Below are 13,209 nucleotides of genomic sequence, written 5' to 3'. Positions count from 1 at the left end.
GGCAGGTACAGTATAATATTCCGAACTGCTAGACAATCGCCTTTGCTATGAACGATGAAGAGATCCACAATCGTATCATCTCTCAGCTCCATTTCATCTTCCGTTTTCTCAACGTTTACTCGCCTCACCTCGTCTTTCGCTCATAGAAAGTCAGCTAAACGTAATAGAAAGTACGCTGCTGCTTCGGAAGACCCCCACCGTCCTCGCGGATACACGGACACGGACCCACCACCACCACCACCACCACCACCAGTCAACTATCTATCCCAGGACCTTTCTGCTGCCGAAGCGACCTGCGCACATTTTCCAACCTCCGGAAATTCCAGCAAGAAGAAGCTTAGGACCCGTGGAACCGCCACCACCACCACCAAGAAGCAGAAGCAGAAGCAGAAACAGAAGCCCACCTTTCAAATTCGCGACTCTAGATGTCTACAAGAGATCACGGACCGCCTGTACGTCGCATTCGAGGAAGGTGCCGTTCCCCTTGATGTTCCTCGTTGCAAAGCAGAGTGGTTAAAGACACCTGACGGCGACAAGTTTACGCATATCGTCAAGATCATGCAGGGACCCGGTCCCGGACCCAGGTCCGATCATTACTGGGACGAGAACACGAGCACAGGCGTACTAGAGTTATCCCTTCCACCCCGGGACGACCCCCCGTACCCGTACGTCCACGAGAGGCAGCCCTTACGCGCGGAAAGGAAGGTATTCGTGAACGGTAGGATGAGTCGCGAACGCGAACCTGGACCTGGACCCGGGCCTACTCTGGCGGAATCAAAGGACAAGATTTCGGGGCTGAGCATCACGCAGCTTACTGCTGCGAGGGACTTCATCTACGTGGCGTTATACTACACAAAGCGGCGTCGCGTCCCCGGTGGGAACGTGCTCATCACAGTTCCGCAGGATTGTCGAGCCGACGCAATTTCCATCATGATCGTTTACCTTGGGTATTTTTCCGGATCTGGCATTGGGAAAATTCTCAGGTATCTTGACAGAAAAGAGGGGATCAATTTTGTTTGGAGAGATGTCGTGTCTAGATATGGACTCGGGGCACTGCAGGTAGCGGTTGCGATATAATGAAAGAAAAGAAATCTATGGGATCACAATTTCTATGGATGCTTACAAGTTGACATACACGAACTGCCAGCGAACAGATAGAATATGGCAATTTGAATATTACACTGTCCGTGTGTTCAACTCCTCCTTCAGAAGTTTCAGAGAGTCACATGATCCCTTAGTAATCTATGTACCAGTGCTTATATACACACACATATACAAGTTCTCGCAAACAAATCTCTTGTGTGTGATCACGTGATGATAACGCCCCTTCCAAGTTCTCGGTATCTTAAAAACTATTCCTCTTTGATTACCGTCGTGTTCTTTCAAAATCGAACTAAAAATTATGCGATGCAGTTGGAGATATCTTAATATCGAAAATTCGATCTACAAAAAAGCCCGATGCAAAAGGCAAAGGCATACTTGGCTGTGGGAAACGATTCAAGGGCCAGCAAAGTCTTGATCAAAAAGGGTCGAGGTAGCCGCCGCCGCCGCCACCTCCGCCTCCGAGCTGAACTTATCCTCGATATTTCGGTTTTTTTTTACAGATTATCACATCACTACCGGCGGCGTAGAATGTCTTTATGTTGAATTGTGCAATGTTTCGTTTTGGAGATATCTGAGGCCTACCTACCTACCTACCTTGCTTGCTAGATAACGATATACCGATGAAAAGCACTCCCCGAGAGATCAAAGGACCGCATCGCGTGCCATTGACAATCAATCGTTGATCGGACCAGATCAGTAAGTAAATAACATCTTGCGCTTCGTATAGATGGATGAAGCTCATTTCAGTACTACGAACGCTCTTCCAGATCATCCAGATCCCAGTTCGAAAGGGGCCGGGGCCATGGAACATGAGATGGAAACTTGGACCCTGGGGCATTCGAGTACCTCTACCTCATCCGCCAGGTTGAAAGTCACCTAAGGACATCGAAGCACTCCCTCCGTTTATAGGCAGGTGGTCATGATTGTGTCCTGGTCCTGCCCTGAATGCTGCTGATCGTCCCTTGGGTTTTCAACAATAGCACTGTACCTGATGTCGAATTCCCCGCACATCACGGCTCGGCTTGATCCTGGTAGGCGAGCGGAGCGGCCCTTTTTGTGTTTTACAGCTCCCAGTCATGCGATGCGGGAAAAAAAAAAAAAGTGTCCTAAGACGGCAGTTCTTTCACCAACAGAGTACTTCTTGTAAAGCTTTACCCGGTGTACCTGCCAACTCATGAACCGCTTCTGTTAGGATGATCGTCTGCCAGTCCAGTCCAGTCCATCTAGGTATGTCACATCAACTCGTCTAATTGCATCTGAATCTGCAGTGAATGATATAGATACATCTGGTCCTTTGATGCGCCTTCGCCAATGCCAATATAATTTACGTGCATAGCTGATTTCATGACAACGTGAGAAAAAAGCAGCGGAAGTAGCCGTGATTCTGAGAGGGAAGCCGCCCCGTAATGTCGTACTTACTTAGAACTTTCCCACCAACCTTCCGAGGACTAAGTGACGGACTACAAGCAACAGCACCACGGTAAGAACTATGGTGCTTCCTGCATCGTATCCATCAATTAGAAAAACCCGACAAGCTAAGGAGGGAGATACACCGAACGAATCACCTGCATAATACCCGACCGCTTCAAATCCCCCCGTTGCACTGTATATCGCGCCGGAAATCGGAGGTCCAGCTAACGCACCAGACGCAGCGATGCTCATGGCCATTCCCAGTCTTCGTCCCAGGTCGCCCATATCACCGAGCTCAAAAATAGGTATCGAGAACGAAGAAATGTAAGCACCGTTGGTAAAGCTAGAAAGGGCCGATGTCAAAGGGGCTGTTTCTCAAGCCATTGATAAGATGAGATGGACGTACCCGTAAAGTGTGGTAATAACAATGATAGAAGGCTTGTCTCGTGCAAATGGCCAGGCGTATGTCAAGATGCCGGCTGCGAGAGTTACGGGGGCCATATAATTCACAGCGCCTAGTTTTGAGGGAATCAGAAGGAGTAAGTGGAAGAGATCAATCAACGGTGCGGACGAACGAACCAAACTTGTCTGTGAGAATGCCGGCAACTATACGACCCAAACCTGATGCTGATTTTTTAGGGGTCAGAATCAATTCAATACAGAGAAGAGAGATGCGTACCAGCATTGGCGATGGAGATTAAATAGAAAGAAAAATCAGGAGAGATGCCAACAGCTATCGAACTGATATCGATGTATGTCAAGACTTGAGGAACTCAGTATATTCGTAAGGGATGGACAGTCGTGAAACACTTACCAGTGTATAGACCAAGGAACGTCGTAAAACCTGAAATGCAATAAATAGTGTATGGGACACTCTTGAAAGCACTGAAGTTTGCAAGTCCACCCTTGACACGTGTAGGAGGGAGCCGTCGTTCTAGAGTCAAGTTTGATATACCCGTACTCAATATGAGTATGAACCCGATGATCCGCATGGTCCATGGAAATCTGTCAATGACAGGTTAGCGAGGAGAATACAGCACGAGGCAACTTACCCCACGGCGGATATAAGTTTGCGTGCGACAATTGGGAATATAGTACCCCCGACAGAGGAGCCACAAGTTGTTAAACCCATAGCAAGGCCCCTCTTTCGGCGGAACCAATGTCCAATGATACTGTTCGTCGGACCAAATATCGCTCCACATGAAAGCTGTTACGCAATTCAGTATCTATCAAAAATAGAGACGGAAGACACAGGAACGTACTCACTCCGATGGCAAATCCTTGACAGAGTAGAAACTGCCAGTATTTGGTGCATTCACCTACGAGAAATGTTGCCGCCACAAGAAGAATACTAGAGAGAAGATATGGTATCTTGAAATACCCAATATCGAACATTCGACCGGTGACTAAACCAGGCAAGAATACGAGAGAATACTGGCATGCCGACGAGTTTAATTTCTCTATTCGCCAGGTAGATAAAAAGAATACCTGTATGGATCCTATCCACGCGCTGAATTCATGTTATTATTAGCGTGGCGAATTGGAGGGAACTAGTGCATACATTGCAGAGGCACTAGACTGCGACAAAAGGCTCTCCTCGTAGTACGCTTGAAACACCTGCAAGAGACATAGATTCTACGATGAATCCAAGTTCAGAAGAATCACTCACACCCCATGTATTTACATAACCGAAACTTGTTATTGGAATGAAAAAAAGCGCCCGCACGATGACATCCCAAAAGCTCACGTAGAAAATAAGCTGCACATTGCCTAGGGATTTTTACGATCAGCCCTTTAAAGTAAAGGTATACCAACAAAAACAAATGCGCCTACCCCGACCACAACCAGCCACGCCCTCCATCCGCCGTCAGGGTAATCTGCCGCAAAGGCCGCCTGTACATCGGCGTCTTCGTTGTTTTTGTCTCCTTGCTGTCCTACGAAAGATTTGCCTCCTCCTGCATGAGCTTCATCTATGGTCTTTTCGTCTACAGAGCCTTGCAATAGGGTAACGGGATTGCACGTGCTGGCCATTGAGCAGAGTCGTCAAAAGAAAGAGTACCGCGACCAATCACCACCATCTCCAGATCTATTAAAGTTTCTGCCTTCGAGTCAAGGCTTCTGATTTTGATATGAATTTGCGTAAGCACCTTCCGATGCGGGTCCAAAAATTCGGGACACGTAAGTATCATTGAAAGGTACAAGCATCGGGATTGTCTATCATCGCAGCCAGACAGATGTACAAGTTCACACCAACATATACTCGGGGTCTAATGATCTAAGAGAAGGATAATCGCGTAGGGAATGTACCCAGGGTGAACAGAGCTTGCTTCTGCTTTCCCTTATTTTTCTTCCCCTTTGGTGCTGATCCCTCGGGGGTGGGATCAAGAACACTAGAACTCGAGGTGGCATTCCAGACGGTCTGAGGTGGTGGTGTTGAGGCACCCAAGATGTTTCTCAATGACGTGTTGCCGCCCATAGGTGGTATGGCCCTCGGAGCCGCGCTTGGCAACCCAGGGAACGTTGCTTCGTTCAGTTCAGGAGGCGGAGGTCGGGATGCTTTGGTTGATGATAAACCAGGAGGAGGTCTGGATATGAGCGTGGGCCCGCGGGAGCCTGGCGCACTGCTAGGAGACCACGGGGTCTTGTGCTGAGTCTGACGGAACGCGGAAGAAGAGGATGAGACCGATTGTGACGATAGAGGAGGGAATTTTGCAACAGCCGCCGGGGCCGACACAGCGGTTGAAGACAAGGCTGTCCGGGCCACACGATCGAGCACTTGCCGCGACGACTGCTGGGAAGAACGCGAGCCAGTCGAGTGTTTGGCATTCAATACACGGCCAGATGTAATCCCGGCGTATTCATTGCCCACCGAGGAAGGAACAAGGTCCGGAAATTGACGACGTTGCTACAATCATTTAATTAGGAAGACATCAAGAAAAAATGAACAAGATCGATCACTTCAATCTCGAAGCCCTTCCATGACCTCAGAACGTCTTGCTTTTTCTCATCTTCTTCCAGAAGGTCAACGAATCCGTTGACGATGCTCGCGGTGTACTCAAGGTGGCAGTCCAACACAGTCCATATCGTTGAAATCAAATCTTTGGCGCTCGACTCTGATGCACGGTACCCTCGGATCGCGGCCTTCACAGCTGGTATAGCTGTGGTAGGATTGGGTGCAAAACTTTGCAGACGAGAGAGAAACGCCGTGTGTTTCCTGAGATGTCCAAAATGAGAAATGCACGGAAAACGAAGCAAAATCGCATACTCTAAGACAGCAGGATCGACAGGCTCACGATTAGGAGACGGAGAAGAGCGTCGGCTTACCACCGGTGGTGTAGGAAGTGACGTGTTGCTCCCATTTCCACTCGTCAAGCTCGCACCGAATCCTTCTCGTCTTCTCCCTCCACCTGGTGGCCTGGACGGACCAGGCACGGAAGAGTCCCTTTCATGTTCTCGGTCTCTCCGGCCTCCACCTCTTCTACCAGGTGTATCCTCAAACTCAAACTCAGCAGGTACCCGCCGGGCGTCCTTCTTGTCCCGAGAACTCATATCAGCACCATGCTCCTCAACCATATGAGCCTTAAGATCAAGAGGCGTGTTAAACACGACGAATTTCTGAGCTAGACAGGCGCTCTGCATGCAGGGATGATGAGCATTATTAAAATGACTCTCCTGTAGAACCGGTTAGCGGCGCATTGACAACGATGTAAACGGCCACACTCCTGGCAGACGACTAATTCGTGTCGGTCAAAATGCAAGGGAAAGAATTGGTTGGAACACAGGTGACATTTTGACCCAGGCTTTTGACCACAGAAAAGGAATTTCGGTGGTCGAAAGCCTTGATCAGAATTTCATCAGTTATCCGCCCACTTTCCCAGGTTCTTGTCTGACCTGAAATAGCCGCTTACCAGGAGTAAATAGATTACTGACCAGAGTCTCGTAGTTCTGGAAGCTACAAAAAAGAAAGTAAACCCACTGCTTGGGGAAAAAAAAGAATGGGGTCTCACTATTGGTCTCTGATGCCATTTCTCTTACATATGAAGCATTCTTCGTGTCGCTCTCGCATATGCGGGAACAGTTCATCATCATCAAAGAAACATTCGCGGCAAAACTGACACAATGGATGTACGCCGCCTTCAATTTGATTAGGTGGGGCCTTAGCTCGACAATTCATCGACGGAAGGTGCGCTGCCAGTTGTGGGTAGGTGTATAAAGCATGCTCGTGGGCAAAGACCTTTTTGGATCGTAAACAAAGATCGCTGAAGTGAAGTATGAAAAGGCAGCCATCGTAACCGTCAAGAAAGGACATACCACATCAATTTATTATGCGTCGCACGGACATGCAGCTTAAGATCCGCCCATCCCTTTGCAATAAAGTCGCAGTCCCCCTCTGGGCAATTAGAGCGAAGAAGAATGAGCGACTCCTGCATCATTTCCTCCGTCTCGAATAATATTGATAGTGGGGTGTCCGCATAAGGGGTAGATTCATCCGTAAAGGACAAGAACGGCGCATCTTCAGATGTTGTGAAGATGACTGACGACTGAGGCTCCTAGAGTCGATGCGAGATATGTAGACAGCCAGGAAACGTGTAGAAAATCGTACCTTGCAAAAAGTACAGTCATTCTTTTTATAAAGCGCTCTAAGGCGCAAGGCGCAGACATGGCAGGTGCGATGATTGCACTGCGATACCGAATAATACTTGACCGGTTCTGCACAAATCCAGCATACAGCATCATCGCCAATCTCTTCTCGCATTGAAAACTCGTTTGACTTTCCGTGCTCGGGTGCTGTTTCTTCGCCCATTTGCTTCACTACCGCAGGTCCAGGTTCACTGTCGCCGTTCGTATCTGCATTTTGCGATTTCCCTCTGATGTTTCCTCCACGGCCTCGCTGGCGCCTGCGAGCTTTTGCTCCTCCTGAGGCAGTATGAACGTGCGTCGTGACAGTTGAAGACATTTCAGAAATTATTCGAGAGGTAGTGGGAGAACAAAAAGAAGTTCGATGAGCATGTATTTCATTTGATTCTGAAAGTCGGAGCCGGCAGTATGTGGTGGTGTTTGCTTAGTAAGTCTCAAAGCAAAATAAATTGCCAAAAAATATCTAAACAGACTCAGAAGTAAAGAGCAATCACGAAGAATCATCTGAATCCCCATCACCCTCCATCCTCTCCTCATCCTCTCCCCTGATATTCTCAATACCATTATAAGGTATCTTACCCTTCATCCACCTCCCTTCCAAGAAATCAATTCTACAAAGCCCCGAGCCTGTCGCAGAAGCCAGCATCCCCGCTGATGCCAGCCCGTTCCCTTCATTCCATACGACACGATGAATACCGACCTGCCGAGGCCACGATCCCATACTCGTGCTGCCCGGATTCTTTGTCCTATCGACGGTCTCTTGCGGAAGGAAGCGCTCCAGCATGCGGTACTCTTTTGATTTCCGACTATAGTCCAGCTGGTATATCCTGTGAACGAAGAAGGGCTGCGGGAAATAAATTGTCAGCGACCAGAGAGGCTGCAGGATGACGTACGACCGTGCCACCTCTCCGCGTGGACCTTAACATATTCGTTGTTGAACATGCTCCATCAGCCGAAGCCACGGCCAGTTGTGGATGATAGTCCGATGCACTCAAGCACTGATACGAGGAGCGTGAGTCATAAGCGAGCCTACAGAACGGTATGGGACGAACCCAAACAGGTCCTTGAGGTTCCATCAGTGTATGTCCCCTCCCAAGCATACTAGGTGACGCAGAGTACGCTTTCACAATGTTCTCATGGTCAATCGTAATCGGACCTCCAGCAAAAGGTGAGAACGCCATCGTGTTAATGACATCTAGCATTCAATCAGATAAACATGAACAGAAGAGCTGGCACAGTTTACCTCTTGTGCGATTCATCACCGATCCTCGACCATCGCGTGTATCCGTCATACATTCCATTCCATCATATCCACCGCTGGCGATGACGGTGGGGTCTTGATCAGTGCATGGCGCGCCCGAAGGTGCACACGGTGGTGCCCGTATCCACGCCAATGCGCGGATCGCAGATTGGTGGACGGAAATGTAGTGCGTAGGAAGGAGGCCGGTGATGGGAGCGCTATCTGGATACGGTATCATTAGGAAGACCATTAGTATATTATCAGAAAACCGTACTAGGGCCATCCATAGATTTGAGAGCAGCCCCGATATTGTATACGGCTATGATACCTTTGTGCAGGTAAGTCAGTGGTCACATCGGCTCGGAGACGATGCAAATCTCACCATTTGCCGTTCCGATAGCGACGACTTCACTGTTGGCCCAATCAAAGGACCAGCAAGCAGTCTCAGCCAATTCAATACGTAACACAGGCTGAGAAATGCGAACTACAGATATAACATATCAGCGAGAGCGGAGGAGAAGAAATTGATATACCGAAAACAGGATCTGAACCATTGCGCTCAAAGTCGCCTGGATCCGGTATTGCAAACACCGAGAAAGATCCGTCCTCGAATGTCCCGGCAAGCAATCCCAGTTTTTTCGGTTTCGAGTCGCTGCCAGATATCTGAGGATCTGTCAAAGGTGGCTCAAGGGAAAAATTAAGCCACGTACAGCGTCATGCGATGGAAGAGGACACCACCTCAACTCGTACGCTGGTCCAGAGTCAATGCAGACGACGAGCTCGCAGCTCAATCCTTCGAGATCCAAACACCAAATTTGGATGCAGGCATATGATGGACGAGGTTCGCGAACACCAATTTCAGGCGAATGATCACTTGTAGGAAAAGGAGCAACAGCCAGATACTGTTTGTATTGACGGCCTACGTCTGGTTCGAGATAAACCAAGGGAAAATTCAGCATTTGCTCTAACCTCGTCGGTCATCTAGATGGATTGGGCACCAATCAAGACCCCACGCAGGCGCCCCGGGATTGAACACGTAGGATTTACTTTCGGGGATGAATTCGGCTACACGAATATGTTAGAGTATCTTAGAAGATAGTCCATGAAATGACCTGCCGATTTTTTGCGTCTCGTACAGAGCCATTTCGACGCGAGTTTGAGAATCAAACGGGCCAAAGAAACAAGGAATGGGGGGAGGAGGCTTTAAGGCGCCGTCTTCGGTCATTGTAGTATCAGAAGGAAGGTACGGAGATGCTTCCCTACCGAAGGTTATGTTCACGACCAAAGCAAAGGTGTGAAGCAACGTACTCTTTGCTTAGGATCTGCAGGTCACTCTTCACCTTCACGTTGCGATGCACAATTGGTCGTCTGTAGGCTTCGACCTCAGCATCAGCAGCGCCCTCTTTGAACCACCCTCTGTCCTCAACAAGCTCCCACAGCGGTCCAGCACCGACGTTGTAGCCCCAAGCCTTACTGACATGGTCAGTGATCCTGGCGTTTTGGGTAAAATTATTGGTCAACGTCGTTTGCGTCTCCACGAAGGGATTTGGGCGAGTCACTAGACGTTCAACTTTTCCATCATGAGCATACAACGGAACTGCTCGGTGTCGGTGATTCACGCTGGGCGTCGGAAGGACGTACATCTGCCGTCTGGACCCACCAGCCGCGCGAAGAACATTTTGGGGCTTAACGACGAAATCCCCAGATTTTGTTTTCGTTTTCGCCTTTGGCTTAACTGGCTCTGGTTCTGCGAGGTCGACGTCCATGTCGTCCTCATCCTCTTCGTCGAGGTCATCTGTTTCGTCCTCTTTGGCATCTTTGGTGTCGTTTCCTGGTGCAAAGTCGCTGCCACTTGAAGCATCGTCAAGGTCGACAATGGATGGCCCAGCACCGTTTCCATCTGTATCGTCGAGACCAGCAAGAGCGCTGTAGCTCGGGCGCGCTTTTCGAGGACGGAGTTGCCGACTCATAATGAGGGTAGTAATAGGGTTAGGATTAACTTCTCGGACCGTAGATCCGATTTCGTGTCAGTGGATTCGGAATGCAGACAAATCCTGTTCTGAACCTCAGAGCTGATCTGCATGAGACCACTACTGTTACATGGAAAGCACCGAAATTACGATCGTCCAATTAATCGTTGCTATCCTTGCCCAAATTCAACTTCTTCCACTTCCCTCCATCGACAGTACTTTCATCTAACACTCTTTGAATGTACCTCTTTCATCGACATGCTTTTTGGCGGGTGAAGTTTAGTTGACTTATTTTATTTAAGGGAAAGCTGTCATTTCTTTGTGTGCAACTATTACCAATCGAGCAGCCGTACATGCCGAGTTTGGACTTGGTTCCGCATGTTGGGAATTGATCTTATCTGCTTTATTTTAGCCATAAAGCTCTACAGCAACTTTTTATCTTTCGAAGAGCTAGGGTAATGGCGCGTCATTACCAAAGCTGTGGTATGATTCTTCGACTGAACACAGTGGCAAGAGACTACTCCTTTGTACACTTCTTGATATACTTAGAACGAGGTATATTCTTTACTTCTGTGTGACTTGCTTAAAACCAAAGTTACTTTTAGTCACAAGGCTCTGCACTTTATATTTAGCAGGTGAATACTGCCCCCCTTCTTCCAGCGGCTTGCCTTTTCGATTTTCCCATCTGATTTCTTAGTTCACATGGTCCAGTAAACACTAACCAGATTGAACATACGGATGATATACCGGAAGGAAAAAGACCGTTCGATGAAGCTCGTGCCCTATTACTTATTGTGGCAGTAATTTTATAGCGAGAAGGCAACGAAACAAAATCGGACCTCGAACTTCAACTAAAATCTTGTTACTTCTCACGCGTGCCCCGGCCATCAACAGTCGGAGGTTGACGAAATGCAAGTAGATTACCCGGAGAGGCATCTTGAATGCAAAGAAGAAAGCACCCACATGAACACAAGATGAAATCATGGTGTCATTATTGTCATGCAACTATCCAGTTACTCCTATTATGCTGATCCAATCTCCACGTCCCAAAATCTCACACCTTCTTCCCTACATCCCATGACATCGAGTAGATGTGGCCTCACAGGAAATCCCGGTTTCATCCGAAAGAGAGCAGATGAACCTGCGAAAAGTCGGTCTATCGGAGGGAGAGATGAAATATGAATAAATCGGGACTACATGTAAAGAAGGCTATACCATTTTCTAGACCAGTCCGGTTGCACACTACCACGCACGTAGTCCGTAAATGCGAGTCAGATGCGGTGGAGGCAGAAGCGTCCCATAGCGGCCGCAGCCGCCCCGTCCAGAAGCGAACCGTCTGCCAGTCCGGCTCCATAGCATCACGCTCGCCCTCCTCATCGACTTCGATACCCTCCGATGCCGGATTGCCCTCCATCGAGGTATCCAGCCAGGCATTAAGAAGTATAAGAACATCCGAGTGGGTGGATTGGCAATACGATGCCATCTCGTATTCATCCCCTAAATTGGGAGGATGGGGATTCAAGTCCATGCATATTCCTAAAGACACCGTGAGGGTAGTAGAGGGTACAGCAGGTACCTCGGAATCAGGAGGAGTGTAGGGAAATGTTAGCGGGAACGTTGCGAACCCTGTACCGGGTTTCGCCCATGTTCGGTCAGTTATAAAGAGGTTGGTCTTGCGATACCCCACGACATGGACCCCATTGGGTCCATACACCGTCGCGCTGTTCGCACCGACACTTTCAGCTCCTTCATCGTCTACTACCGAACGCGATTCATCTTCAGCTAGCAGCTCAGGATACCCAGCGATAACGTAGCATCCCAGCCTACGTGCTATTTCTGCACACCACATCGACGTGGGCCCAGTGAGGGGATGTTCCAGGAATGGAGAGATAGCAAGCGCATTAGGAAAGACGTATCCAGTGAAGCTCATCTCCGGTAGACACAAAAGGTCGATGGAGTAAGGTTTGATATCGCGACATAGCTTATTAACCGTCGCAATATTGGCGGCCACTTGGCCTAGCTGAGGGTGTGTGTGTCAGGTAGCATACCGTAGAGAATTATACGGACCTTGGGTGCAAATTGTATCACCGCGATGCGAAGACGGGGCATAAGTCTAACAGCCTGCATTCGGGCGTGACTTCATCTGTTTTTTGACCAAATACGGACAAAATTACAGGTAAAAAATATGGATGAAAACACGGCACGTATTTCTCGTAGTGTTTTTTTTTTGCACAAATTATCGGTGGAATTATTAGAGAGTATTTAACTCCCGGATGTTAGGGGCCAACCACGGGAGTAACGACGATGAGTGTAAGAGAATGAGGTTCGAGAGCAAAAAGGCATGCCTGCGATCGCGGCGGATTGTGCCGAGGCTTACTTAATGCTAGTCAAGGTAGGAGCGCATACAAGGAGGTAGCCTTGAGTAACTACATGGTCAAAACAATGATAAATGTGCAACATAAGAATAATCCGACGGTAGATGTAGCCGACTAGATTTATTGAACACAAGGAGGCGGCGGAGGTCCCAATGCCAAGAAAATTCACTGGGGCCAACTTCTGGCTATTCGAAACAATAAATAGGCATCAAAATTTGTTCAATAAGGGTTCAATGTTTGATGTGTAAAATGAATTTCGCTGTGATTTTTGTTCAGTTCGGCGAATGCACCGACATCGCTCGCACGCACGCGGAGTTCCAATTTGGCTGCTAATCTTCACCGGGTGCAGGCGGCATCTGCTCGAGCTTGGTCAAATTTAAGTCTCTGAGCGCATGACGTAAATATCAGCCAAAGGAATATCATTTTAACCGTAAAATCAGAGGGGGAAATCAGCAGCTTTGAATTCCCTTAT

The 13,209-nt window shown here is 48.5% G+C and overlaps 5 protein-coding genes across 5 annotated transcripts; 1 reads left to right on the top strand and 4 right to left on the bottom strand.

The window, feature by feature from the left end:
* Positions 1-44: 44 nt before the first annotated feature.
* Positions 45-1,134, top strand: BT62DRAFT_936052 (uncharacterized protein). Its single transcript, XM_043187057.1, has one exon. The coding sequence runs from the start codon at positions 55-57 to the stop codon at positions 1,075-1,077; it is 1,023 nt and encodes a 340-aa protein (XP_043035996.1). The 5' UTR covers positions 45-54; the 3' UTR covers positions 1,078-1,134.
* Positions 1,135-2,335: 1,201 nt separating this feature from the next.
* BT62DRAFT_954863 (MFS general substrate transporter) lies at positions 2,336-4,605 on the bottom strand. Its single transcript, XM_043188323.1, has 13 exons — positions 4,348-4,605; positions 4,262-4,284; positions 4,184-4,208; positions 4,076-4,131; positions 4,003-4,024; positions 3,781-3,948; positions 3,567-3,721; positions 3,329-3,519; positions 3,194-3,277; positions 3,094-3,141; positions 2,921-3,029; positions 2,670-2,857; positions 2,336-2,603 (listed from the first exon to the last, which is right to left on the bottom strand). The coding sequence occupies exons 1-13, from the start codon at positions 4,543-4,545 to the stop codon at positions 2,524-2,526; spliced, it is 1,347 nt and encodes a 448-aa protein (XP_043035995.1). The 5' UTR covers positions 4,546-4,605; the 3' UTR covers positions 2,336-2,523.
* A 184-nt stretch (positions 4,606-4,789) lies between these two features.
* BT62DRAFT_905989 (uncharacterized protein) lies at positions 4,790-7,270 on the bottom strand (the record flags this gene model as incomplete). Its single annotated transcript, XM_043183620.1, has 7 exons — positions 4,790-5,419; positions 5,473-5,728; positions 5,780-6,186; positions 6,445-6,466; positions 6,522-6,773; positions 6,826-7,064; positions 7,118-7,270. The coding sequence occupies 7 exons, from the start codon at positions 7,268-7,270 to the stop codon at positions 4,790-4,792; spliced, it is 1,959 nt and encodes a 652-aa protein (XP_043035994.1).
* Positions 7,271-7,581: 311 nt separating this feature from the next.
* BT62DRAFT_973715 (uncharacterized protein) lies at positions 7,582-10,399 on the bottom strand. Its single transcript, XM_043189124.1, has 11 exons — positions 9,701-10,399; positions 9,509-9,651; positions 9,362-9,457; positions 9,103-9,311; positions 8,926-9,055; positions 8,775-8,876; positions 8,667-8,720; positions 8,396-8,614; positions 8,205-8,347; positions 8,046-8,150; positions 7,582-7,996 (listed from the first exon to the last, which is right to left on the bottom strand). The coding sequence occupies exons 1-11, from the start codon at positions 10,360-10,362 to the stop codon at positions 7,643-7,645; spliced, it is 2,217 nt and encodes a 738-aa protein (XP_043035993.1). The 5' UTR covers positions 10,363-10,399; the 3' UTR covers positions 7,582-7,642.
* A 928-nt stretch (positions 10,400-11,327) lies between these two features.
* BT62DRAFT_973714 (carbon-nitrogen hydrolase) lies at positions 11,328-12,471 on the bottom strand (the record flags this gene model as incomplete). Its single annotated transcript, XM_043189123.1, has 3 exons — positions 11,328-11,518; positions 11,578-12,382; positions 12,430-12,471. The coding sequence occupies 3 exons, from the start codon at positions 12,469-12,471 to the stop codon at positions 11,385-11,387; spliced, it is 981 nt and encodes a 326-aa protein (XP_043035992.1). The 3' UTR covers positions 11,328-11,384.
* Positions 12,472-13,209: the final 738 nt, after the last annotated feature.

Source organism: Guyanagaster necrorhizus (genome assembly GCF_019112545.1).
Source record: "Guyanagaster necrorhizus MCA 3950 unplaced genomic scaffold BT62scaffold_29, whole genome shotgun sequence".
NCBI classification, from domain to species: domain Eukaryota; kingdom Fungi; phylum Basidiomycota; class Agaricomycetes; order Agaricales; family Physalacriaceae; genus Guyanagaster; species Guyanagaster necrorhizus.
The sequence above is the reverse complement of the archived record's forward strand: the minus strand, read 5'-3'. Positions and strand labels throughout refer to the sequence as shown.